A 26,073-nucleotide genomic window follows, 5' to 3' on the forward strand; every position below is an offset into this window, starting at 1 on the left:
CACAGAAAGCAGTACAGGGGTAGCTTAGTATGTGGATTACGGGTATACGTAGAATATGAATCTTTAACTTTGAGAAAAGTGCTGGTGAAATAGGTCTTTGCTTAAGCTGTCCTTGAATCACCTATAGGTAATGAGGTCTCCAAATGTAATTTCCTGAGAGAGAGAGTGCTACAAGTCTGTTCTCTATGTCACAACCACTAGATAGTCATCCATGCTCCTAATAGTCTGGAAACAGTTGTGTAGATCTTTAGAGTATGATTCTTACCTGCCCTGAATAAGCAAGGAACACATCAAGTTTCTGTACTTAGTGTCAAATCTTCCTGTTTGTTGAGTGGATTGTTAAATGCTTAGTATGATGATCTGGCCATTATTGTAGGAATGATATTCTGCCAGTGGACTAATTTTCTGCCAAAAACAGTGGGAAGCATCAGAACTCTGTGCTCCAGAGAATTATTCTACTCCTTTCTATGAAGAAGTTAAAAACAAAAACACAAAAAGCACATTGCTGCTATGTTGATACATAAGGCGTCCCACCTTAGAATACAAGAAGATGAAGTTGAATGTGGTCCTTAAAGATACTTTTCTTCAAGTATGTAAGGCACATATGTATTAACCAGTGATTGAGCACGGTCACTGTAGAGTGGTCAATGCTTCTAATACAATGCCAAAAATTTCATGCCCTCTTCAAAATGTACCATGCAAAATTAGGTAGAAGTAGTAAGAGTTAGAGAAGGACGAATAGCAGTAGTTCCAGCCGAATAAAGGAACTGATGTTGAAAATTTGAGGGGAACAAACCAACCAATCAACCAACAACAACAAAAACCAAAATGCAGGGCTCTTGTAAGGCTTTTAGGTATGTGAATGATGGAAACTACAAGTGCTATGAGAGCAATATTACTCAGTGATATTTATGAAGATGGATTTAATTAAAAGATTGTGTTAAGATCTACACTGCAAATCCAGATTTTGGTATCGCCTCCCCAGGACTTGAGGCAATGTAATAAAAAATCATCTAATCATTACTGATAACAGTTTCATCTATTCACTAGGGACTTTTAACAGTGAATTCAAATCTCTGGCGTGATTAAAATAAACATGCTAGGGCATGCTTTATTATTTATTTTTCATTTGCAGTTGGTCATATATTTTATCAGTTTCTGAATATAATATTTTTTGTTGTACAGAGGGACAGTTTTGTTTCCAAGACTTAAGTGGTCAGTAGCTCTGAAGATGTGTGTGCCTTTTGTTATAGTGAAATTTGACTAAAATGGTTTTAAAATCATACTGTATGGTTGCTTGAAAATGTAGTATTTTCAACTAAAACTCCCATGTCCTACATTTGTGCATGTTATTGAGTATTTTTGAATTCTCAATAGAGCCAGATATGAAAAAATGTAGGAAAAGCTTATTTCAGGCAATATGTAGGGAAATGACCGAAGTTAAGAAGAAAAAAGAATCTTGCTCACTTTTGTGGCTTTTTTTTTTAATTAAACTATTATTTTTTGCCTAATAACAAGAATTTGTACATAAAGTTCTTAAAGAAGCATGTTCCTTTTGAGCATACTGTAGTAAACTAGATTATAATTTCTTTTTTTTCTTACAGTAAGACAACTGAAAATGTCAGTCTTGTAAACTGATAAAAAAAAAGAAAGAAAAGTTATTACATTTTTGTATTGTCTTGCAGTAGCTGTACTTAATCAGCATAATAATATCAGTATAACAGTGCTCTGTACAAACTTCTTTTTAATAGACAAGCTGTTTAGTGTGCTTGCAGTACCGCAGAGGTCTTAGATGTAGTAAACAAACTACAACGTTGGGGAGCAGAAAAAAGATGTCTACGTACATCAGTGAGTTGCTTAATTTTAAGGTACATCAATGTATGAGTAGATTGATCTGAAAGTAATACTTCTTTTTTATTTCCATGGAAATTACACAGGATACAAAGAACAAAATGACACTCTTTGACAGAACAAATTCTCAGCTACAGAAAAGTATTTTTCAACATAGTCACCACCATTAGCTACTCATTTTTGCCAGTGGTGAACAAGAGCCTGCATACCATGCTTGTGAAAATCTGCACCAGTGTAGGTGACCCACTGTCACTTCTGCCACTGCTGAAACGCTCCACCCACCACTTCATTGTGCTCACATCCACTGTTCGGTTTCTATAAACATTCATGAAGCATCGAAGAATGTCATTGGGTGCAATTTTTTCTGCACAGAGGAATTCATGACAGACTTTTATTTTGCATGCGCTTCCATGTCAGATGTCATTTTGTTAGACTGTCTCTCTGCTGCCATCTGTTTCATGACAACAAAATGTAACAGAATATTTGCAGGAAGGTTTAACCTCTACTGCCATGCCACCAACATCCACCTCTGACACTGTGGGCCATCATAATAGGATAGCAGGCAGTACTTTGATAGCAGCTTTTTTATTTATTTATTTTTATTTATAGCACCATACAAAGCATTTTAATCATAGGATAGTAAAATTATGTTCTGTACTTGACATTTCTAAAATTGATAGAATTCACAGCAATGAGAACTACATTTTTGAGAAATTTAATATTGTAAGTTTTACTCTAAATCAGTAGCCAGGTGGCTGAAATAATTTCTAAGGAAGTTTTCTGTTGCTGTTGACTTACCTTTATTGAATACTGAGCAGCCATGCCTCTAGTCAGTAAATCTCAGTATTATACTATGAAATCTCTGTATTACTAGCACAGGAATTTGAGTAAAGCGTAAACCTTCATTAAGTTGATCACATACATAACATTTCCTGCAATACTATGTATAACACTTACTTTGAGGCAGTAGGTCACAGTGGAAATGTTTATTTTTTCCAAGTTGTATTTTAGATAGTGAAATAATTAAAAATGTGATATGAAAGTGGAAAGTGCCAAAAATACACAGTAATATCACATTTAACACACGGAGTAGAACTGTTGAAAGGAGTGCAAGATTATGTGCATTTTTCATCTGATTATTTGAGAAATGAGAGAAGATTCCTACATGAGGAAATTTTGGGAATCTTACCTTTTTTCCATTTTTTCTAAGTAGTAACAGTAACTGAAATGACTTAATGCTGGCTGTTTTGAAAGGCTTCCAAGATAAGTTGTCTTGTGAATCTTGAAATCAAACTATAGCTTTTGCAATATTGAAGAGTTAAAGGCACAAACAGCTGTACTTGTGCTTTTGTTGACTAAACCAAACATATTTACTGTAAAATGCTATCTTTAAATCATGTTTTTATGTGCAGATAAGGAAATCTGCATGGAGTTTCAACTTATACACATGTACTTGATTACCTCTGTATTAGAAATGTTATGACACCTGTTAAATTTGAAATTCCAGTGCGTATGAAAACTTCAAACCCATTTTATATAAATCTGTACCACAAATACATTTTGAAATGAAAGTTACTGCTTCGGACCAGGTTCAGTTATTTTTTTTTTTTAACTGTAAATTAAAATATGCAAAAAGGACTGAGTTTATACTGATGACAATTTTATTGTCCTGGAAGACATAATTTATAGATACTTTATTGGTTAAACACTGCATTCAAGTTTCTTATTGATGAACAGAAAGCTTTTACTTTAACATATTCAGCATCAGGTGAATATTCCTTTGAAAATTTCATGAAGTTCATTAGGGCAATAATTTGAACGTAAATAAAAACAATTTGGATACAAGTTCCCTTTACATCTCCAAATGGATCATTACATACAGTGCTAGATAGCTTTATGGTGCTGCAGCATATTCAGTGAGCATTTTTTCTTGTTGAAGCAGGATTTTCTATTTTACTGGACACTAGACAGCAAAACATGATTAGAATCTACAGTACCAGAGGGGCCATTCTTCAGCTTAAAAAAAAATGACAACAAAAGAGTACACGTAGTATACAGTTCAGAGCTGTTGAAAAAAAATATAGCCCTTGCTGGTTAATATTAGCTTCAGCAAGTTATTTCCATTCTGTCAGGACTACTGGACTTTTATTAATACATTTACTGTGCATGTCATTTCGAAACAATTTCCATTTATAGTGGATCACTTTTTGTATTGCTGATGTAAAACTGGGAAGAGAAGTTATGTCAAAGGGGAAAAAAAAATCAGGAAAGGAATCTTCCAAAATTCATTGAGGCTATCATGAATAAAAATGTAAACTAGTGGCAAGTTTGCAATAGCAAAGCACTGGAGTTAACTTCTGTATCTTCAAGCACGCAAATGGTATGTCCTGGGGCTGCCCCTAACTGGGGTTCAAGCCAGCCCTTTTTCTCTTACCTGAAGTTGTTTTGTCCTTCTACCAGAAGAGTAACATCACTTCAGGGTCAGTGAGGATAGACTTTCTTTTAAAATGATCTATTTGAAGAAAAGCTATTTTATAGATCCTTACTTTGCACAGGAAGCTAGTATAATCTTAGCTACAGAAGTACTGTGTGCTGTCAATCTCTATCTGCGATGAGAAGTTTTACAAAGAAAGCAAGGTATATCTGGATATGTGAAGCTTCAGTGTTCACATAAAGCAGCTTTGTATCTCTTGTTCCACAGGACAGACATGAAAATGTAAATAAATCTATTTCACATTAGTTAGAGAATGCATCCTGTCACAAAAAGGCACATGGTGGACATTAGAAATTGATTTAGGGGAGGAGGGGGATGATAGTTGCTGAATTATCTTATTAGGCACACTAAGGAAGAATGGAAATTGTGCAGACTGCTCCAGAAAGCCAATGTTAAAAATAACAAAGCAATATAGTGCTAGTAGTTTGACTTCTTAAGTATAGGAGTGTTCTGTAAGAGGAAATTGTGAAAATATCTTTTATAAATAAAGGCTAACATTTTACTGAGGCAAAGGAAGTGTTAGCCTTGAAAGATTAGATAAGTTAGTACTTGATGGAGAAAGTGCTGGAACTAAGAATCAAGACGACAAATTCATATGTAGCAGTCTTAAAATAACTGATTTTTATATCTTCAAAGTATAATTTTTTCTATTGAGAACAAAATTAGAGCAAGAAGCATAAAAAGTAATTTACACTTTACAGGCTTTGCAGCATCTTGATGTATGGAACTGTGTAAATACTGCAAGAATACCTCTTTCAGGGGTAGCTTTTATGTTTTGGTTCATTCAAAGGTGCTTTTATCTATTGTTGCTTGCAATGAAGAAACGTGTAAACACTTTTTGTGATAAGAATTATGTGGAACATACTAAAACAAAGTAATGCTTTGCTTATTTCCTCTTCTTCCTTTTCCTTTCATTTCTATTTGTTTTCTGTTTATTTTTATTTCATTTGGAGTGTTGTCTTCCTTTTCTTTAGGGTGGTGAACCAGTTAGAGTAGGAGTAGCCATGACAGATCTTGCTACTGGCTTGTATGCATGTGGAGCAATTATGGCTGGCTTGCTTCAGAAGTATAAGACGGGGAAAGGAATGCACATTGACTGTAATCTCTTGTCATCTCAGGTAGGAATTTAAAAAACACGCTAACTGTTCTCAGTTTTTAAGATGTTTGAACCTAAATCCACTATTTTGATATAAATTAATGCAAATTAATAAGTATAATTTATGACAACAATACTAGTGAAAATAATTGTGTCAGTGACAGCTACCTCATTATGCCACTCTGGCAGTGACCATTTTATTTTTTCACATGGTGATAGTTATTACAGCAATATTATTGTTTTTCATTTTTTAGAGAAGACCTCCATGTTCTCTAAAAACAGTTTAATCAAGGCTTTGATCACATAGAGATAGCAAGCAGTTGTAGTAGGTGGTTGAAGAAAGACAAGAATAAATGGTGAAACCACCATTGGAAGGGAGGACTTGGCACTGGGCAATGTAACTAGCAGAGTTTATCAAGTAATCAAGGATCACTGAAGTATCAAAGTAATCTAATCTGAGGATTCTGCCTACTGACTCTGGAAAATAGGGAATAAAATAAGTGTGAATATGCAGCATTTTCTCTAGGCATGCTGTAGAGAAATCTCATCAAAATGGAGAGACAGAGATGTTTTGATGACGACAGCTGTATCATATACAACTAATAATGAGAACTTAAAATTGCATTTGAACATCTGTTATGTCATTCTCTGTTCTGCTGAGTTTTGGCTTTTTAATGGACTCTTCTGGATTATTATTTGGCATTTTATCAAATGATGAAAGTAGAAAGAATTGAGGCTGTGTGTTGGTGCAACTCCTAATTCATCCTGCTTTGTCAGCACAGTTGCCCTTAGAATCTTTTTTTTGTTGTTGTTGTTTAAGGCAGCTTTGGCTGTGAAAAAAAAAAAAAAAAAAAAAAAAAAGTGCCCTATCTTTGTGAAATTTCACATCAGTATCCTTTAGGGCCACTCACTGGCATATAGGAGAAAGGGAATGAACACTGAGATAGATATTAGTGAACAAAGTGTGCATGGTATGTGATTTTTGGCTTTTATGTGCTTAGCTGAAGAAGTACAAAATGGTGAGGGGACGGTGTTTATATATACACTTTTTATATATTATTTTATTCCATACTTGTTATTAAATTGTATTTATATAAAAGTTATTAAAGAGTAATACCATACATGGCATTCTAATTGCAAAATAAATGTTTTTTTTTTTTTCCTTGGAGTTGGGTAAACTAAACTGAAATATGTTAATATTTTGTAATAGACTACATATAGAAATTGTTAATCAGAAAATATGTATTTTGTTTTAGATAGCCTTACAACCTTGGTCCAAAATTTACTCTAGGATGTTCACCTAAGACTTTAAGGAGAACTTTTATTTAATTGGAGAAAAATATTTTTGGATGAGATTTTGGGGTAGAAAACAATGTGATCAATCCCATTGAAAACATGTTAAAATAGATGAAAAAAATGTAGCTGACAGCCAGTTGTCTCTGGGAACATCTAGTCTTAGTCTTCTAGTTATCCTGGTTTGTTTTCTTCCTTTTTTTTTTTTTTTTCCCAAAACTATTGTTTACTTGTAAATCTTGAAAGGTCAGTGTCATCAAAGATGAGAAAAGAACCAGTAGAAGAAAATCTAAGTAATTAGTGTGAGAAAAATTGTTCTCAATGCTTCTGTTGGTAATGTTTTAGGAAGAAATTTTGACAATTACTGTGGTACAATCAGGTTGTTTAGAGGGATTATGGTTTTACACACCGAACTGAGATACCTAAGGCAAGGTCTTCCTCATGTTTTGAGTCTTTAAAAAGAGTGAGTCTTTGGAATCTCTCATGGATACTGTCAAAACAAGGAACCTGAAACTGTAGATTTTTAGTTTGTTCTTGTTGATTTGTGTGATCTAGTTGCCAGAGAAATGCTGCTTCTGCAGTGTGAGTTTCACTGGAGTATAGTCACTTTTAGTGAGAGAAAAATAAATCTTTTTTTTCTGTGTGTTAAGCAAAAGTGCTGCTGTAATGTCCTTCTATTAAGTTAGGAGAGCAGGGATGTATATGTACCTTTTTGCTTCTGTCAGTGTTTCATGCACTGAGCTAGTATGCTTATCCTTTTCTCCATCCTTTCACCTGAACTGGGAATTCTGACACAAGACTATGTATGTGTATATATGTAATCTATCTATCTATCTAATTTATCTATCTAATATATCTATATATACGTATCTAAATGTATATGAACATATAAAGTATCTTATAAATAATACCTGTCTATAAATAATATTTATCTCTCTATATAATAAGTGTATAATACATTCCTTGAGCATTATTAAGGCCCTTTAGAAGTCACTGTAGCTGCCTTTCACTACTTAAAGGGAGCCCACAGGGAAAGCAGGAGACTATTAGGGAGGGTAGTGATAGAACAAGGGGTAACAGCTTTAAACTAAAAGAGTGTATATTTAGATTAGATATGAGGAATAAATTATTCACTGGTGGTGAGGCACTGGAACAGGCTGCCCAGAGAAGTTGTGGATGCCCCATCTCTGGAAGTATTGAATGCCAGGATGGGTGGTGCTCTGGGCAGCCTGATCTAGCAGGGGATGAAGGGAGGGGGGGGAAAAAAAGGAAAATAAAGAAAAAGAAAAAACAACCCCCAGGAGTTGAAGTTCTTAAATAGATGGAAATCGCCGAACAACAATTGGATTATTTTATAGGAAAAGCCCTAGTATTTGCATGACAATCTGTGTCTGCGCTATCGCTTTTCTACCTGCCTTATAGAAAAGCAAGAGGCTTTCTTTTTTTGTAGGATGTTGCTTTTGATGTTAATTTCCTGCACAGATATGCTAATAACAAAGAGCACTGAAGTGAATTCAGCTATCAGTTACACTTTTTAAAGAATTTTCCCTCTGATTGGCAAGTTTGTTCATTATTTGTGTAGTTTGTATCTGATAAATGAAATTTGGTTTTCTTAAAAATGTTATTTTTAGAATATCTTAAAAAGACATTTATTTCAAATGTTACATATCAAACAGTTTTGTCCAATTGTTCTATGTCAGTTTATGACTATGAAAGAAAATTTCTTTCTGTACAACAAAACAGAATTCTAGAATTTTACCAAGGAGATGCAGTGACTCCTAGGATGTGGTTTTGCAGTGAGCACTAACTTTCTGTATCTATCATCTATAAACTTTTAACCCATGTCATACAATTCCTTTGAAATTTTTGCATTTCAGATGATTTACAGTTGTCACCTCCAGACCTTTCAGCGTCAGCATCTAAATAGTGTCCTTTAGATGATGCTAGTAAATAAGAAGGAAGTGGGTTTTGGATTTGGTTCCAATTATGCAATTGCGCCTTTTCTTCTGTTGTGGCTTAAAAAAAAAATCTCTTGGAAGTTTTAATATCCTTCCTGTATTTAATTGCAACCAGGCTCCAACAAATACTGTAATAAGTTGGTTTCTCTTGGACTGAAAATATGCAAGAAGTATTTTACATTTAACATTTCTACAGTTTTGGAGTGCATTGTTTTTGCAGATTCCACAAACAGGATAATGCAATTAATATTGTTTGTGTTATATAATTGTTCGTCAGACATTTCTGTGCTTCTGATTATTATGTTTTAATTTGAATTTGTTATAGGAAACTTCATCTTCAAATTTTAAAGTGACCCTAGAAAATTGGCATAAGTTACTTTCTACATCGTATCTCTGGCTTTAGTTTGACATTTTATTCAGAAAACACCGAGGTTTAGAATCTAATAGTTTTTGTGTTTCTGGATCACTTTTTCCCAAAATGCATCTGTTTAAGGTATATCTATTTCAAGTGCTTTGAGTGGTCTCCATTAAAAGTTTTTGTGATACATCTTTTACAAACTGTTCTTTATATTTGAAACTGATACTGATTACATGCTGCCTGGAGGTCACATACAGCATCATAGGATCCTTCAGCAGTAAGCTGTATGAGAAATAGCAATTGTGGAACTCAAATGCTATTCAGGTATCTTGGCAGTAACATTGCTTTTCTACCTGCTAAGTTGTAAGTTTTCTGAATAAATAAATGTATTGGAACTGCTGAGTCACAGCCTGAACCACTGATTGAGTACCTGGAAGAAGAGAACCGGTCAGCCCTGAGAGCACAGGTGAAGGCAATTGACCTGTGTGATTGGAAGGGGTGGAGTCTGGCTCCACCTCTCTTGAACCTCATTTAAGGGCTGACTGACACTGAGGAAGGATCTCTTGCTGGAGTTACCTCCTTTGTGGAGTTTTTCTGTGGGCCTGGATCTTTGGAGATGGGTGAACATTCTTCTTTTTGTAATATCTTCTCATTGTGTTGGTCCTGCTGCTGTTACAATAAAGTAAATCTGCTTTTTTAGAGATCATTGTTTCTGGTGATTTCAGGAGCCACCAATAGGACTTTTACACACTTGTTTTGTTTTGACTATGGTTTAAACAAAGTTTTTTTTTATAAGCTCATAGAGTGTCGTCTTGCAAAACATAGTGTTCTGTCATGTAAAAGAAGTGGGAGTGCTTTGTATGGAGACATTCTTTTTCACTACACAGCTCTGATATGGAAACATAACCACATATAAATTAACATGAGCATTTCTTTAGATTATACATTATGCATCAGACACTTTTCTTCGCTGTTATTCTCAAGAATTTCAATTGAGGATCTTAGCTTAATACAGAGCAGACGTTATCCCTCAGGGTTTTAAGTAGCCAGAATGTTATTGAAGTAGTCCTGGAGACCGTAGTAACATGACAGCAACTCTATTTCATATTGGCCTCTTTGGAATGTGTTGTGACTTCTAATGATTAGTTAGTTGGAATGTCATACTCCAATTGACTTTCAGATTTGATGGCTTTCTTTGCTCTGTAAACAGATTTTTTTAACCGGATTGCAAGAGAAATTTCTTCTTTGTTTGCTACTTGACGGTAAAGTCTTCATATTTTTGTCTTTGCTATAATCATTTCTTGTGCTAATGAAACTAAGCCTGAATATGTTGCAGCTTCGTTTTCCTGAGTTGTTAATTAAGACTAGGAAGGACATAGAAAAAATATACCCCTTTAGTACACAGAAAAAATAAAAAACAACTATCTGAAGTGGGAAAAGGAGAGAATCTGAAGACAAAGGAAGATATTTCTTTTAATGAGATTATTAGATAACCTTTGAATATGGAAATGACTTTGGAAATGGTATCAAGATGTTTATTGTACTTAATTACCAACAGATCATATTTCAGGATTATGCTTAGTATTGGAAGAAAAAGGATATCCTGGATGTTTCAAAGTATATGACAAAGATGTAAGCAAACAATAGCTGAATAAGCACAGATCCTGCCTGCAGTACTGCATACAGCTCTGGGATTCGCCAGCACAAGAAGGGCATAGACCTGTTGAACAAGGTCCAGAGGAGGCCAGGAGGATTATCAGAAGGCTGTGAGACAGAGAGAGTTACAGCTGGTCAATCTAGAGAAGACAGGGATCTGAGGAGACCAGTAACCAAAGGAGTGTCCTTGTTTCACCTAGGATAAGGTTGTTTTTCTTCATAATGTCTGGTGTGATGCTATATTTTGGTTTTAGAAGAAAAACAATGTTGGTAACACAGTGATGTTTCTAGTCATTGCTGATCAGTGCTGTACAGACCCAAGGCCTTTCCGCTTTTCTGAGCTTCTCCTACTGCCCTACCAGTGAGAGGCTAGGGGGGCACAAGGAGCTGCAAGGGATCAAGATCAAGACAGGTGATCGAAACCAGTCAAAGAGACATTCTGTATCATATGACATCATGCAGAAGGAAAGTTTGGAAAAGAGAGTTCATTGGGCTTCCTTCCACTGCTCAGGGACTAGGTGGGCATTGGTTGGCAGATGGTGAGCAATTGCTTGTGCATCACTTGTTATATGTATACATAAATACATTTGTTCTCTCTTTCTTTATCTTAGTGAATGGTTTTTATCTCAACTCTCAAGTTGTACGTCATTTTTTTTCTGATTTTTTTCTTTTCACCCATCCTAATAGGAAGGGGTGGAGTGAGCAAAACAACTGTGTGGTGCTGAGCCACTTGCCAGGTTAAACCACAATGGGGGGCCTACAAGTAAGATGAGGAGAGGCTTTTTACAAGGACGTGTAGTGATAGGATGGGAGTAATGACTTTAAACTGAAGGAAGATAGGTTTAGATAAGATGTTAGGAGAAAATTCTTCACTGTGAGGGTGGTGAGATACTGGCACAGGCTAAAATGCCTTTTTCTACTGTCTAGAAAAGCTATGGAAGTGCAACCCTGGAAGTCTTCAAGGCTGGATTGGGTGGAGCCCTGGGCAACCTGATCTAGTAGGAGGTGTCTATCCCATGGGGTTGGAGCTTGAGGGTCTTTAAGATTCCTTCCATCGTAAACCTTCCTATGATTCTATGATTGATATCCTTAAAGCTCACCTCTCTCTAAACTCACTGAAGTTTTTAGAAGTTGCTCTCTACATTGGTCAGATTTGGATAAGGCCTTTCAAGATTTTTGCAGTGCAAGTTGAAGAGCTGTAATTTGATGGAACAGGTTTCAATTTTATGTCATAGAAAATGGTAACTAAGTAAAATTAGTGATTTTGATATGTTGTTGAGCTTCTGGAGATCTAATAAGCCTTCACAAGCCTGTCATTTTTGTGTACACTGATGGAATGTAACTAAGGTTTGAGCAGTGCTTTGTGTGACCATCTCAGATAGCACTGATTGTTCTTTTTTTATTATTATTATTAAATAAAGCGAAATAAAGGAGAATGCTGTTACAGATTTGGACTAATGATTCCTTTGGTCCGATGAGATTTTGTCTGCCATGACCATATTTCTTCATGTTTCTATCATTCTGTAGTTTATTGTTTCTAGCTCATAAGTAAACTGGTTTCAGCCAAAACATTGCTAGTAGTATGCTGATACTATGGTTGTTGCTGAATGATGGGAGCATGCCTGGGGCTGAGCTGGGCCAGATGACAGGGAAGAGCTGCCACCATGATGGTGCAGGACGAGTGCCTGAATTAGTCTGAGGGTTATTCCATACTGCATGCCATGCATCTTGGCCTAAAAGGCAGAGTTCAGCTATTTGTAAAAATGCCTTGCCTTCTTTGGAATGAATATGTGTAGTACTAGATTTCTGTGATGAAAATTATATGAAAATACTTTATTCAAACGTACTTAATTTTTTTGTACTAATTAAATGATTTTCTAAACCTGATAAGGACACATTTCCTTTTTCAGAGAACAATGTGCAGACTTGTCACTATTTAAAATATGTTATGCAGAAGTGCCATATTTTGACTCCAGATGCATTGATGATGCTAATTCATTTATTTTTCAAATCCAGTAGAACTTTGGACAGTGTTTCTTTTTAACTTGTATGTGGCTTAACAACTGTATAGGTTAACCCCATTTGTGTTGCAGGCAACATTACAGAGCTTAACAACAATGTGAACAAATTAATTTGTTAATTTCATTTTTGTAACATTGCAACATTTATCTTGTGCATTAAAATATGTGCTATTTCATTCAGTTCCACAAGTTTGCTTCTCGTATTGTCCTTGTAGTTGCACATAAACAATTAATGGGCAGTGTCTAAAGACCTTGTAGTGTTACAACTAATACTAGTGTTGCTCTGCTGAAGTAATATTATCGTACATGACTTCTACTACCTATCTTCCTCTATTTCTATATGTGCAACAGGAGATTTGTTATTGCAGCCTTTGCAAAACCAGTAGAAAGTAAAGGTTTCCCTTAAAAATCCTTTTGTAGAATTGTACTGGAAAAGAGATTCTGAATACTTTGCTATTTTGATGATGTCTGTTAGTCATACAAAATGATGAACTTCATAGAATCATAGAATCCTTTGAGTTGAAAGGGACCTTTAAAGATCATATAGTCCAACTCCCCTGCAGTGAACATACGCAGCTAAATCAGGTTGTTCACAGAGCAGGTAATAATGGCTTTATCAGAAGTCATGCTTTTAAATTTTTTTTTGTATAAGTGTTAATGCTGATGAGGTGAAGATGAGTGCTATAGATGTACTAGTATAATATAGATGTATTAGCATTGCACTATGGATGCTAGTTAGATGTATGCATACTTCCCTTGTACATGGCACTGTTTCTGATCATAAGATCAAAAATGAGAAGTGCTTTAATACAGCTCCCTTTGGGTGTTGGCAGCTTTGCATGGAAAACCATCTTTCTTACCGATTCAATAAAACAGTACAATCCTTCACAAAGTGTGTGTGGAGTCCAAATTGGAGCCTCTAGGTACTACCCTGTTGCAAATAATAAGAAACATTGCTGAAGTTATTTTGTTGCCTGTTCTCATAGGTAATTAGTTTGTATATAAGCAAAGTCTGTCTGGAATTTTTTTATTTTTATTTATTTTATTTTTTTGCATGTTTTGCTCTTTTTTTTTCTCAACTATCATATTCAGCTACACCTTTTAAGCTCAGATTATTCTGGTTTTTTTTGCAAGTATGCTTGCAGTTCTTTGCATGGGTAGAAGCCACACTAAGAATTTGGTTTGTGCTATTTTCTAAACACAAGGAAATACAACCGGGCACCAACAGAATTAAGCATTAAATATTTTAAGTTTTAATTCATGTTAAATGTGTAGGTTCTTAGTGGGAAGTGCTACAATTAAGAAATAATAGAACAAAATGTATTACAATATTTTGAATATGTGTACAAAATGTAGCAAAAGAAACTTTTTGTATGTTGTATTTTTCATGGTCTTAGCATAACAGCATAAAAATATAGAAGATAATGCATTTATTATATATTCTTCCTTCACAGAAGGTGGAGAAATGAGAAAATGATTTTAGAAGTGCCAATTATTGCTAAGGTTGTCTGATATGTCTGGTATCAGAGTCCGGTTTATTTGCTAGCAACTTTTCCAAAGTTTTAACTGTTTTGGCCAATCTTTTTATGTCCTGGAATTGCCAAAAATTGATTTGTTTTTAAAGTTAAAGTGATTCATCTGTTTCCAGTAAGTAGTTATGGGAAAATACGTTGATGGTCTTTTTTTTTTTTTTTTTTTTTTCCCCTGAGAAACTCTATGTCTTTATTCTTTGGAGTGGAAACTTGAGATTCAGTGGATGAATCACCCTTGTTTTAAGGAACTGTCTTTTGAAAGGAACCCAAGATGGCAGCGTGCGCAGTGTGCAGAACATGTGGTGTTCATAAAGGCCAACAGGGACTCTCTAGGAGATTCGGTGGAGTATTTGGGCTACATATTCCCTTAAAAGTTAGCCGTAAATTTTAAATAAGTACCTACTATTTAAATGAGTCAGAAGGTCCTATACTACTTCCCCTATCAAACAAGTGATTGAAAATTGTTTAGTAATCTCTTTAATTGATTTTTTTTTTTTTTGAGTTACTGATTCCTTAGAATGGTTACTGTGTTGTTATGAAACTGACATAGGAACTAATCATAGAATCTTAAGATTTGGAGGAGACCTCTGAAGACCATCTAGTCCAACTCCCTTGCAATGAACAGGGGTATCACAGCTAGATCAAGTTGCCCAGGGCCTGATCCAGCCTCACCTTGAAAGTCTCTAGGGATGGGGCATAAACCATAACACTAGGTAATCTGTTCGAGTGTCTCATAAGTTCTTCCAGTGCCTTATAAGTGATATTTTTATTTACTTTTTCAGGAAAAGATAATTAATATGTGGCTTCGATTAAGAAAATTGATTTTTCTTTTGTAAACATACTCAATTCTTCAACTTTAAAAAATATTTTTTTCCTCTTTCCTGTCAGTACTATTAGATTATATGATTAAGATTTATATTTCTGATGCTTTACCTAAAATTCTTTTAAGTGATGAATATATATTTGCAGTGGGGACTAAGGAGATAGGAGTTCCTTTGCTGTTTACTTGTGCTTGAAACCGTGCTGAATAATAATTGTTTTTGAACTTTCAAGTCCTATGTCTATTAGCTACATCAAGTCTTTGTTGTTGTTAATATTGAATTGCAATCAAGAGATCTCTGCTGGATGTTATAGCTGTGAGAAGCTCAGAAATGTTCACTCTGGTCTTCTCTAGATCTAAATAGCTAGTTAAAAAAAATAATTCATGGATTGATTCCTTTTCCTGTTGATGCATTTTACTGAACTCAGTTCTGTGCTATGCAAAAGCATCTTGTTTCTGTGAAGATGCTTCCATATCTCTATATTTATATAGTTGAAAGGTTTTTAATAGAGCAAGTCTAGGTTTTAGACATCATTTTTATACTAAAGTGTTTCAGTGTGCTACTGTGTAAACTTCAGCTTGCTTTAATCTCTTACTTTCTTACCTGCTGAAAATTCATGTCTCATGTCTACGATAGGGTTTTCAAATACTTTGCCTTTGTTTTTTATTGCTTGTGTTTTTATTCTATTTTTATTGTTATTAGTTTATTAAGCATCCCCTAATTCTTAATAAATTTCTGTTAATGCGATTTACTGCATGTCATTATTTCTAAAAGGACTGTTCCATCTGATGGTTATCTTTAATCAGTGAGTCTCACGAGCTGCATGTGATTACTGGCACAGGTTTGGGTACCTTCTTAAGTGTCTGAGTGGAATACTCTAAAATAGATCCTACTGTGAGATCTATTCTAAACTTGTAGCTATTGGTCAATAAGGATTTGATTTCCTCTTTATACAGTTGTATTTGTGGTTGGGATTATTCCGTGTGCTGATTCTTCAGTGCCAGGAGTTTCATTTTGGGGAGAAGGAACTCACAATCAGTTAATGGATGTTCACATTCAAAGAATCAGTACAAGTAGAGAGAAAATTGTTTTCACCCAGAGTGCTGGTGTTCATAATGTGACCACAGACATTTTTTTGAATGGGTGGAGACTCTTTAACAGCAAACCTTAGGTTACACGATCATAGTCTGGCATTTTCAGGTTCCTTTTACAGACCTCTTCAAGTCATTTATGGAATTTGCTGCTCTGCAAAACACAAATTGAAAGCAACTGCGGCACTATGGGCTATGGAAGGTTGGGAAAATAATACAGGACAGTTAGGAATTCAAATTCAGAATTCAGAGTAAGGTCAGATCTGCTTCTTTGCACGGATGTAGGGATACTGCTGATGAATTCGTAAGACCTTCCTCTTTGTTGGCATTGACTTTGTGTACTTGCAAGCAGGACCGTCTGCCTAAACTATGGATGTATGTTGCACTTGTGCTGTATGTAAGTTCTTGCTGAGCTCTAAACTTCAGGCTAGAAGGGAGTCCCTTATCTACCCAGGTATAAGGTAATGCTCACTGGCAGCTCATGGCAATGTTGAGGCCTCTTCTGTGGAACATGATTGGCCTTTCAACAATATAAGGTACTGAAAGTTTTCAGAATGATTGTTGCTTATAGAGCTTTAACATTTGGGTTGATAGTTTCATAGTATATTGTAAAATAATGATCTTTACTGCTGTAAAACACCTGTCTCTCAAAGTTCCTGAAAACCTACATGTCCACGCTAAGAAAAAGCAAATAAAAAATGAGGAAAAAATATGCATAAACTTGAATAAGAATCACCATCTTCAGGTACATAGCAGTAAAACAGACACAGCGTTGGAGAGCGAAGAAAGTAAATCTAATTAAAATGTTTTTTCTCCTCTTTCTAGTTACCTGCCGTCTTTTGTTTTTCACGTATACTTGTTGAGCTTTGCACATAAATAAATGATGGATTGACTCAGTGAACTCACTGTAATAAATTGTTTGATGTGCTATCTTGAAAAAAAAATCATTTGAAACTGTCTCTTTTCTCTGTTCACCTCATGGCTCTTAATATCTTACTTCCCATCTGTCTGATTCTGCCATAGTCTGAGCATAACTTTTCAGACTTTAATGCAGGTCTCCTTTTGTTCTCGTTTAGTTAAGTATATAACAACTGTGTGATTTGGCTGTCAGCGGTAAAATCAGAAAGGAATCTTAAGGTGTATTGCTTTTGCTTTTACTGATGTGAAATTGAGAAATGCTTATCTTTAGAGATGTGATTATACATATTTATGTATATAATCTGCCTCTGCAAGCAAATGAATACAGAGATGTCTGTATTATTGTATTAGATATGCTTTAATATTACCAGTCCAGAAGTTACATTTATCTCTTATTACTGAAAGAAAAGAAAGCAGTTTTAAACCTGTATTTAAAAATCTATAACTGAACAGGTAATACAGATCAGTCTTCAGTTTGAGAAGTTGTGCAGAAAGCGTCTATCAGCTATGAGATCTTTCCTGAGTCTTGAAATATGGTGGAGTTTGGAGAAATACTGGTTTTGTTAACAATATTTTTATAAGGGATGTAATATTAGTAGAAATGTTTGAGTTGTTGTTTTTAATGCTTTTAGTTAGAAGTTTGCTTAATTGTAAGACACAGATGGATAAGTTTTGGGTTTCTTGTTAAGGGCATAAAACATAAATGCCAGAAGATCTTGTAGATAGCGTTATGTCAGTGAGCATCAAGCTTTCATGAGATCAAGGGCAGTGAAATGAGCCAGGAAAAGAAAGAAAGGGAGAAGCAAATGGTCCCAGGACTGCTGTAACAGTTTCATGAGGCAGTAGGAATAGCAGCAAGTGTTCTAAGTCTGCTAAATTCATTAGACATTATTACTAATGGGGCAAAATGCCACAAAGTTTACTCAACTAAGTATGTGTATGCGTAAAACACAAAGTACTGAAATACTTACTTTGATGTGGTAAATAGAAGTTTATTTGTATAATAATGATGATAATAAAAATAATACTTCCTTTTGGCTGGGTAATTTGACTGTAAACAAGGTATGCAACTCAGAAGAAATTCAGAAGGAACTTGAAGCCTTTTTCCTTCACGATTTACTGAAGAAAAATTGTAAACAATTTTCGCAAGATACATAGATACATGTATTAAAGTGAAAGATGAACACATTGACTGAAAGAGAGATGTTTTTCAGACTGAGGCCTTAATGTACTCCAGGCAACTTTTAGTTCCATATATGTGCAGTCTTTGCCAAGCTTCTGACTTCCCTGGTGTTTGCTGGCTATTGCTACTGAAACAAGCCTTTAGGGGTGCAGTTCCAGTGCCCAGTGAATGCTATGTTTTAAATCTTTTTTTCAATTGTAGTGAGTACAAGTGCTTTGGAGAAATGTGTACCTGTTTGTTTTCCACTATTAAAGGAATTATATACATCTCAAACAATTTGCAAAACTGTAGAAAATGTTTATTATTTTAAGGTTAGAATTTTTCTTGCGGAACATCTGTTTCTACAGCATAGACAGAAACTAAGTGGAATGACATCTCAACTTGATTGAATCCAATATTGATGTGGTAGGATTTCTGTTTTGCTCGATTTTATTCACTATGTCCTTCTCACAATTGAGATTAATCTAGCATTTCCTTCCAAAAGTGGGAAAAACTAAGTAGACAGGATGTTCTTGTGTCTTTAGCCTATTGTAATGGATGCTTCTCAACCATGAGTGAAATTTGTAATGCAGCAGTTGTGTAGTGCTGCACACAAAATTCGGAACAATATCTTGCAAATAATATAGTATGAATTTTGTCATCATTGCATAGCTGTTTGCTATGGTAGAAAAATATCACTGTGGTGTTACCTCAGATTGAATAACGAGAGGAACAATGAGATTAGGATATATGTTATTAATAAATAATACGCTTTTGTGACTCATCTAACTGTAATAATAGAGTGTTTCATTCTGTGTTACTGAGGAAAGTTGCAAACAAGAAGGAAAAGTCCTTTCTACATACTTCACAGATCCATTTCCTTTATTGCTGAGATTTTCCAGTGGATCTCCTACTGAGGGCCAGAGTAGACATTGTTTAACATTTTAGCTGAATGAAGTGACACTGATATAATAAGCTGCAGCTGAAACCCAGCTATAAAGTGTTTTCCAACAGTTCTAAGGAATAGCATGCTGTATTTGTAGTTAGTAGTGTTTTGGTAGCAGTTAAATTATCATTTGCTGTACATTTTCCTAGGTTTTCTGCTAGTCTAAATCAACATAAACTATTTACTATTTACTATTATAGAAGATTAAAGCTTTAAAGATGGAACTGATGCACTCATGTTGCCTTTTCAGAGCACATGAAGGAAGGAAGAGATCAGAATTTCTTAAAAAAATTCATTTTATAATGCACATATTACTGGTGGACTTTGAATTAATTGTTCTGTATTTTGATGTAGATTAATAGTGACAGAATAATGTAAACTCTTTAATCATTGTATCAAATGTCAGACATCTCCCCTAGATAGAATTAGAAAATAATCTTTTTGGAAAAAAGAATTCACATAGCCTACCATGAAAGCAAGCAATTTTACTTACTTTTACTAGTATTCAAGTGTGAAACAAATGCATTGTCTGATGAATTAGTGTGAAACTCGCATGCTAATTTTAATGCTTTAATGTGTTACTTGGCTTCAGATAGAATCCCACACTCTTCTCCCAAAGAAATAGTGATGAAGAATCTGACAGTGACTATAGCAGAACTACAGATTTTCACGCAATACTGCATGATAAGTTTTCATTCTATTCCGAAGATATAGTTGTGCTTTACAAAGTATTTACCCCTGATAGTATGATTACTAAATTTTGCATGCTATATTTTTCAGACAGTTAATCTTTATTGGTTTTGTCTGTCTTACTATTAACTTGATAACTCATTCCTTATCTTCAAGTGTCAAATGATTTACTCAGGCCTGCCTCTTAATATTGCAGAATATGTGGGAGTTGAAGAATTCTGAAATATTTTCTGTAGCTTGCACATGTAGATGAAGAACAGTAGAAAACAAAGATCTTGTGACTGAGAAAATGTCTTTATGATTTAAGCATGGGACTGAGATTCAGGAAATGAGAGTTCTAACTCACAAATTCATTGTGCTTCTTTTTCCTTTCAGAATTTGGACAAGACACTTTGCGTCTGTTGACCATTCTGTAAAATGTTTAGGGTAATACTGTCTTATTTCTAAAGGCAGTTTAATGCTAGATTTGCATGGCATTACTAGTGTTATGGAACTGTTTTTTTTTTTTCCGTATGAGTTTTACATAATCACTTTCATACCTTTTTCAAGCAATTCATAATATGCAGTAAGTAAAAGATGCTTTTATGACATAAAATACTTTACCTTTACATGTTGTGACATAAAATATTTTATATAATTTTTTAATATATTTTATATATTTTATATAAGACATTCAAATACACAGAAATCTCAAAGAAGTTGCCAGTGAACTTTGAGGTTTTTTTTAATACTTTACTTTTTTTTCCATTTGCAGGTTGCATGTCTTACTCATGTAGCAGCTAATTACCTTAATTGCAAAATTGAAGCTAAACGCTGGGGTACAGCTCACGGGAGTATTGTTCCATATCAGGTAAACAGAAAGCATTAGGTTTATTCTGTTTTTGAAATCCATGATTTTATGTATTATGAGATTGAGAACTGACTGACTTTTCCCATGACCTGCTGTATTCTGTAATGTGTCTGAGTCTAGGTAGGACAAGGTTCTGTTGTTCATTGTAGTTTCAGCATTTTGCATATTTCTTCGTCAGCAGTAGATTAGTAACAGAACACTGAAATAGATCAAAAGGGTTTAATGAAATTGGATGACTTTAAAGCTAGCATGGTGCCTAGATTTTTTTTCATCTGACAGAGAAAGCAGGTTTTTTTTTTTTTTTTTTCATTTTAAGGATGATCTGACTTCCATACCAGTCACAAACTGAATTTTTTTTGTCTCTGTAACTTATTATTTTTACCTTGTGAGCTTCTGAGAACAATCTTATGTGGCTATGAAAGTCTGAGAGTTCTTGCATATTAAACATTTTCCACTGAGTTTCCTGCAAATCACTAGTGCTCACTGAGACAACAGGTTAGAGAGAGAATTAACCAGACCTCCAATTTCCGCAATGGAATTCATAGCCTGCTACATCTAATGAAGGGCTGAAATTCCTTAAAATAACATGACCTTCATCATATAAACAAGCAGAGGAAAAAAAATTTGCTGCAAGCTTTATCTTTGGCTAGTATGGGAAACTCTTCAAGTAAACAAAGAATTTTGTTCTTTTCTAGCTAATCGTTTGGTTATCTTGATGAAGGCTGTACTAGCTTAGGGAGATCTGGGCATATATACTTAATCAGTCTATTCTTTTTTTCATAGTTTTTGGATTTGTTATCAAAACTCATGTTTGCATCCATCTAGGCAGAGTCTGGATTTTTTTCATTTCTGGCTAGAGCTCTTTAAATCTTGATAGGAATAGTTCCCTGCATTTGTCTGAGACAACTGGCATCTGAACACCACTCAGTATCTTTCTTGTTAGAAAATGAGAGGAACTCCATGCCAAACATCACAGGCAAGCCTTCTCAGGTATAAAATACGAATCAGTAGTTTTTGTAAACAGTTTGCCTACTTGAACCAGGAGACATTTTTTTTTCTTTTTCGTACATGCCACTGCATAGTCAACTATCAATTTTTGGACCAGCTAAAGTAGATTGCAAATTGCCTCTGAGAGTGATCTGGAAATGATGTGGCTGTTTCTGCAAGGCTGATTTTCATCCTGAAGTGCTCTTATCTCAGGTCTACTACTGTTGCTCTGGTCAGTGCAGGAGGATGTCTATATTTTGTAGGACTAGGTCTGCATGCTGTGTAGTGCAACGTGACCCATCCATAGCAGGCATCCACTACACAAGTTGTGCTATGTTTCTATTATGTGACCTTTTGGTATAACCTTTTTTGAACTTTGGTGTGTTGAAAGTACAAAACGGACCTGAAGTGTCTGAAGTTTGTATAAGCAAAACCAAAAACCTGACTAAACAAAACATTTTGTCTTCACCATACTGCATTTGGTTGAAAAAATGAAGCTTGGATCCTTTTAGCGCCTTTCACCATTTTTTGTGGCTTGTCTATTAACTTTCAATCAGCTGGCATGGCTGTAATTTTGATGATGACTTTAAATCTATTGTGCTTTCTAAAGTTTCTTACTTAACTATCAAAGTAAAGTGAGAAAGTTGAACGTTAGAAACTTGAATTAACCTTCACTGTTGTGATTATATTGCCTTAATAGTTGCTTCCATAGCTCATTTGCAATATAATTTTAGAACAGAACTCTGAAACTTGACAGTCATCAACCCATCATAGTTATTGAATATATTGTCTTTTGCTTACTGAATTAATATGTGACTATCACAGTGCTAGTTTTATGAATGTTTGTTTCAAGGTATTTTGGCCAAGTGAATGATAATTCAAATAATAAAAATGACATTTCAGGAAATTGAACTTGCAGATTAACTCAGAACAAATATGTGGTAGCAAAATGTTGTTCCTTTCTTCCTGTGGCATCAACCTTATTTTATTATCATTTGCTGTAGTTTGTACTTGCACGCTGGTAGAGAAATATTACTTTGAAGTGATGCAGAGCCTGAAATCCTGCTGAAAAAATGTCAGACAATGATAAATTGTGGAAGTATGGGTTATCATGGAATATACTTTTGTAGACATTAAAAAGGCAAAATCTAGATATTTGTGATTTCTCTTTGTGACAGAAATCTGATCAGAGTCACATTAGAATACCAACCAAAAAAAAAAAAATCTAATCTAAAAAATAAACGTAGAAAACATTTTGAAATGTATATAATTAGCACTTAATTGTTCTTTTAATTGTAATGGTAAGTGTTCTAGTGCTCTGTTTAAGACAGTGAATAGTGTATGCTGAATGCTATTGTAATTTTTTTTGTTGAGCTTTAATTTCATAATTTTGACAAGAATATCTTTGCAAATGGCTTCATTTTCTTTTCTGTCTACATGGCCAAATTTAGCTTTGTGTGTGCATTTAGACTTTTAATTTCACCGATTTCCTCATTACTTCTTGACTGTTACACTAGCAGCATAATTTGTTCCTGAAATGTGTTAACCCTTGACTGACCTTTCTTTCTGTATTTAAAACTAGGTTTTCTGCTAGGTCTTCTCTTTCCTGAAATTACCAGGATGTGTAGCTCCTTTGAAAATCTGGTCCAAGTAATGAGCCCTTAACCAAAGAGATGTGGAGTTTGGTGCAGAAGGATTTTTTTTACTCTTTTAAAGATTTTTCTCATTTTCTGATAGTGTTCTCCTTTAACCATGTGAAATGTTGAAGTTTCGGTTCTGCTTGCTCATCACCAGAACTCACAAGAAAGAATTTAAACTTCTTTTCAGGGCATGATGTCTTTCATGGTACACATAAAGCTGTCTGTATGGAAGCTTGCCAATCACTTTGCAAAGGTTTTCAATAGAAGGAAACTTTGCAATGTGCCACAAAGGTGAAGAAATCTGGATTCTAATTTACAAAAGAAGCTAAAATTTAGAGTGCTGAACCCTTCATAACAACCATCTGCTTTGAGGATATCTTGCTTCAATAGGCCACCGCTTTGATCCTCCCAAGAGGAACAATATCTTGAGTGTAACTAGATCCCAATTTGCTTAGCTTCAAATGTTAAAACACAAACCTTGAGTTCTGGTCTGTATCTTAAATGTAATTAGTACATTTTTTAAACAAGTTTCTATAATGAGACAGGTTGTTTAGCTACAGCTGCACCATGATTATCCAAAGGAAATCAGGACCTTAAAAGCATCCGGTTTATATAAATGTGCTGCGAAGTAAAGTTGTGTTACTGTCTTTCATTTGGGGTGATAAGGTCTTTCCTCATTCTCTTGGTTTCACCAGTGAACTATCTTACCTATAACGTGGCTGAAATCTATACACTCACTTATTCATCTTCCAGTTGGAGCAGTGGGAATAGATAAATTCTCCTCAGAGAATCTTTCATAACAGCATGTTTACAGGTGGCTTATCACCCTTCCATCAGCCACCTGGACAGCACTTTCACATGCAGACTTTTAAGTAACAGTGCACAGGACTGTTTGCTCTTGGGCCATAATGATAAAAGTTGCTTTGAAAACTGAGACCAAGCTCTTAAAAAACTATGAGACCAAGCTCCTTCTCCACCTACCCTAAAATTCTCTCCCATAAATATGATTTGATTACTCTTCCACGTTTTTTTTTTTTTTTTTCTTAGCATTCACAAGAGCTTCTCAAGTATCTTTCACAGTTTCAGAATGTACAGAGGGCACAACCTTCTGCATAGAAAATGAAATCACAAGACAGGAAATAAATGTTTGTTTTAATCAATTGTCTTTGCTGTGCTTGTGCAATGTGATAACTAATCACACCTAACATTAATGTTTTTTATATCTGAACATCACTGAGATTTTCTAAGGATCAGCCCTTTGTTGTGCTGTAGGATTTCCTTGATATGAAGAAATTGTTTCTTTGTCAAAGACCTTTCAGTTTAAATATATAATGAACACAAAAATATAAGCTTCCAATGAAGTAAAAGGCACTAAGTAGTGGGAAGAGGAGTTTAGTCATATTATATAAATATCTTGGTATCATTTTTATAGTCCTGCATCTCGTATTCTTTCACTGTGGGATCTTATAGTGTTTAAGAATCTTACAATAAAAATCCCGTCCTTTGTGTCTCATCACAAGTAAAAGTGCAATAGATTATTATATGCCCAACGGATCTGGTGGAGGTACTTTTCATGGGTGTGTACGTGCACCAGTCTTACAAACTTTGCTGTAGAGGAACTCAGAACTTTTCATAATCATACACTTTATGTAGCGGATAGAATAGCAAAATAATTTTAGTCGTTCAGAAATGTCACACTGCTTATTACACACAAGATTGTAGATGTATAGTCACTTTCCTTTCTGCCTTGATTTGTTTTATTTCGATACTTCTGCAATTAACATGCCTTGGAATTAAATTGAACTAAGATTAGAACCTGAATTATTTTGAAGTTTTTGTTTTATGTGTGAAACTCTCCTCTTAAAATTAGTTTAGAACTTATTTAATGGAAGAAAATCTTTCTTGTTTGCAGTGGCTTGGTAAGGTGGAACTTTTTCAAAGGAAACAAATGAAATACAGATTTCTGGGGGGAGTTCTAGGTTCAGGAAATGCAAGATGACCCTTCTTACTGTTTGAACCTCATCTACATAGTATTTGTCTGGACTTTTTAACCTGCCTTGGGGGCCCCTTGTCCTATATTGTTCTGATGAGTAATGAAATGTCAATGCTGAAAGTATTGCCCATTTGTCATGAAAATTAAATGTATTCACAGATTGACTGAATAGAAACTTTGTGCTCTGAAACAGGAAAGTGTGCTTTCTCCACTGTATGGAGTCAGTTTCCAAAGAAGAGTTTGGCTATCCTCAAGATATATGTCTTGACTCATACATACACATATACATATAATTTTGGAATGGCTTCTTCCTTTGTATTTCCTTTGTATTTTTATCTTACAGGGGGAGAAAGCTAGAGAATCCTTTGTCATCCTAGATTTTATAAAATAAGAAAGCAAAATTGAATATGTGTTTTAGTTTCTCTATGATCATAAGGGCCCTTTGCTTGTTAGGAAGTTCTAGAGTAGAGTTTCTGTTTCCTTACCATTTTAGTCAATGGAAAGGTATAGTAATCATCTATTGTTGTAGTAATCATCTATTGTTCCCATTTATGAAGAATGAATTCCAGTTATTCAAAACTGATAACATTATATAGTTATCTTTCTGGTGATTGTCTTTCAGTGAGTTGTCAGGCCTCTCTTGGGCAGAGCTGCTGTCTGGAAAGGAAATCAGTGGGTTTGCCTTGGGCAGTTTCAGACATGCTCAGTGTATGATG

At 34.8% G+C, this 26,073-nt stretch overlaps 1 protein-coding gene across 15 annotated transcripts in view; it reads left to right on the forward strand.

The window, feature by feature from the left end:
* The window catches only part of SUGCT (succinyl-CoA:glutarate-CoA transferase), a 429,352-nt gene that overhangs the window by 43,363 nt on the left and 359,916 nt on the right, over positions 1–26,073 (forward strand). For 12 of the 15 annotated variants that reach the window (XM_040689369.2, XM_040689382.2, XM_003640712.6 and 9 more), the window contains exons 8-9: positions 5,320–5,463; positions 20,642–20,737. In XM_040689369.2, the coding sequence (XP_040545303.1) occupies positions 5,320–5,463; positions 20,642–20,737 (240 nt within the window). The remainder of the gene's footprint in view (positions 1–5,319; positions 5,464–20,641; positions 20,738–26,073) is intronic. The other 3 variants (XM_046936920.1, XM_025147570.3, XM_046936875.1) reach the window with 1 other exon arrangement.

Source organism: Gallus gallus, chromosome 2, assembly GCF_016699485.2.
Source record: "Gallus gallus isolate bGalGal1 chromosome 2, bGalGal1.mat.broiler.GRCg7b, whole genome shotgun sequence".
NCBI lineage: Eukaryota > Metazoa > Chordata > Aves > Galliformes > Phasianidae > Gallus > Gallus gallus.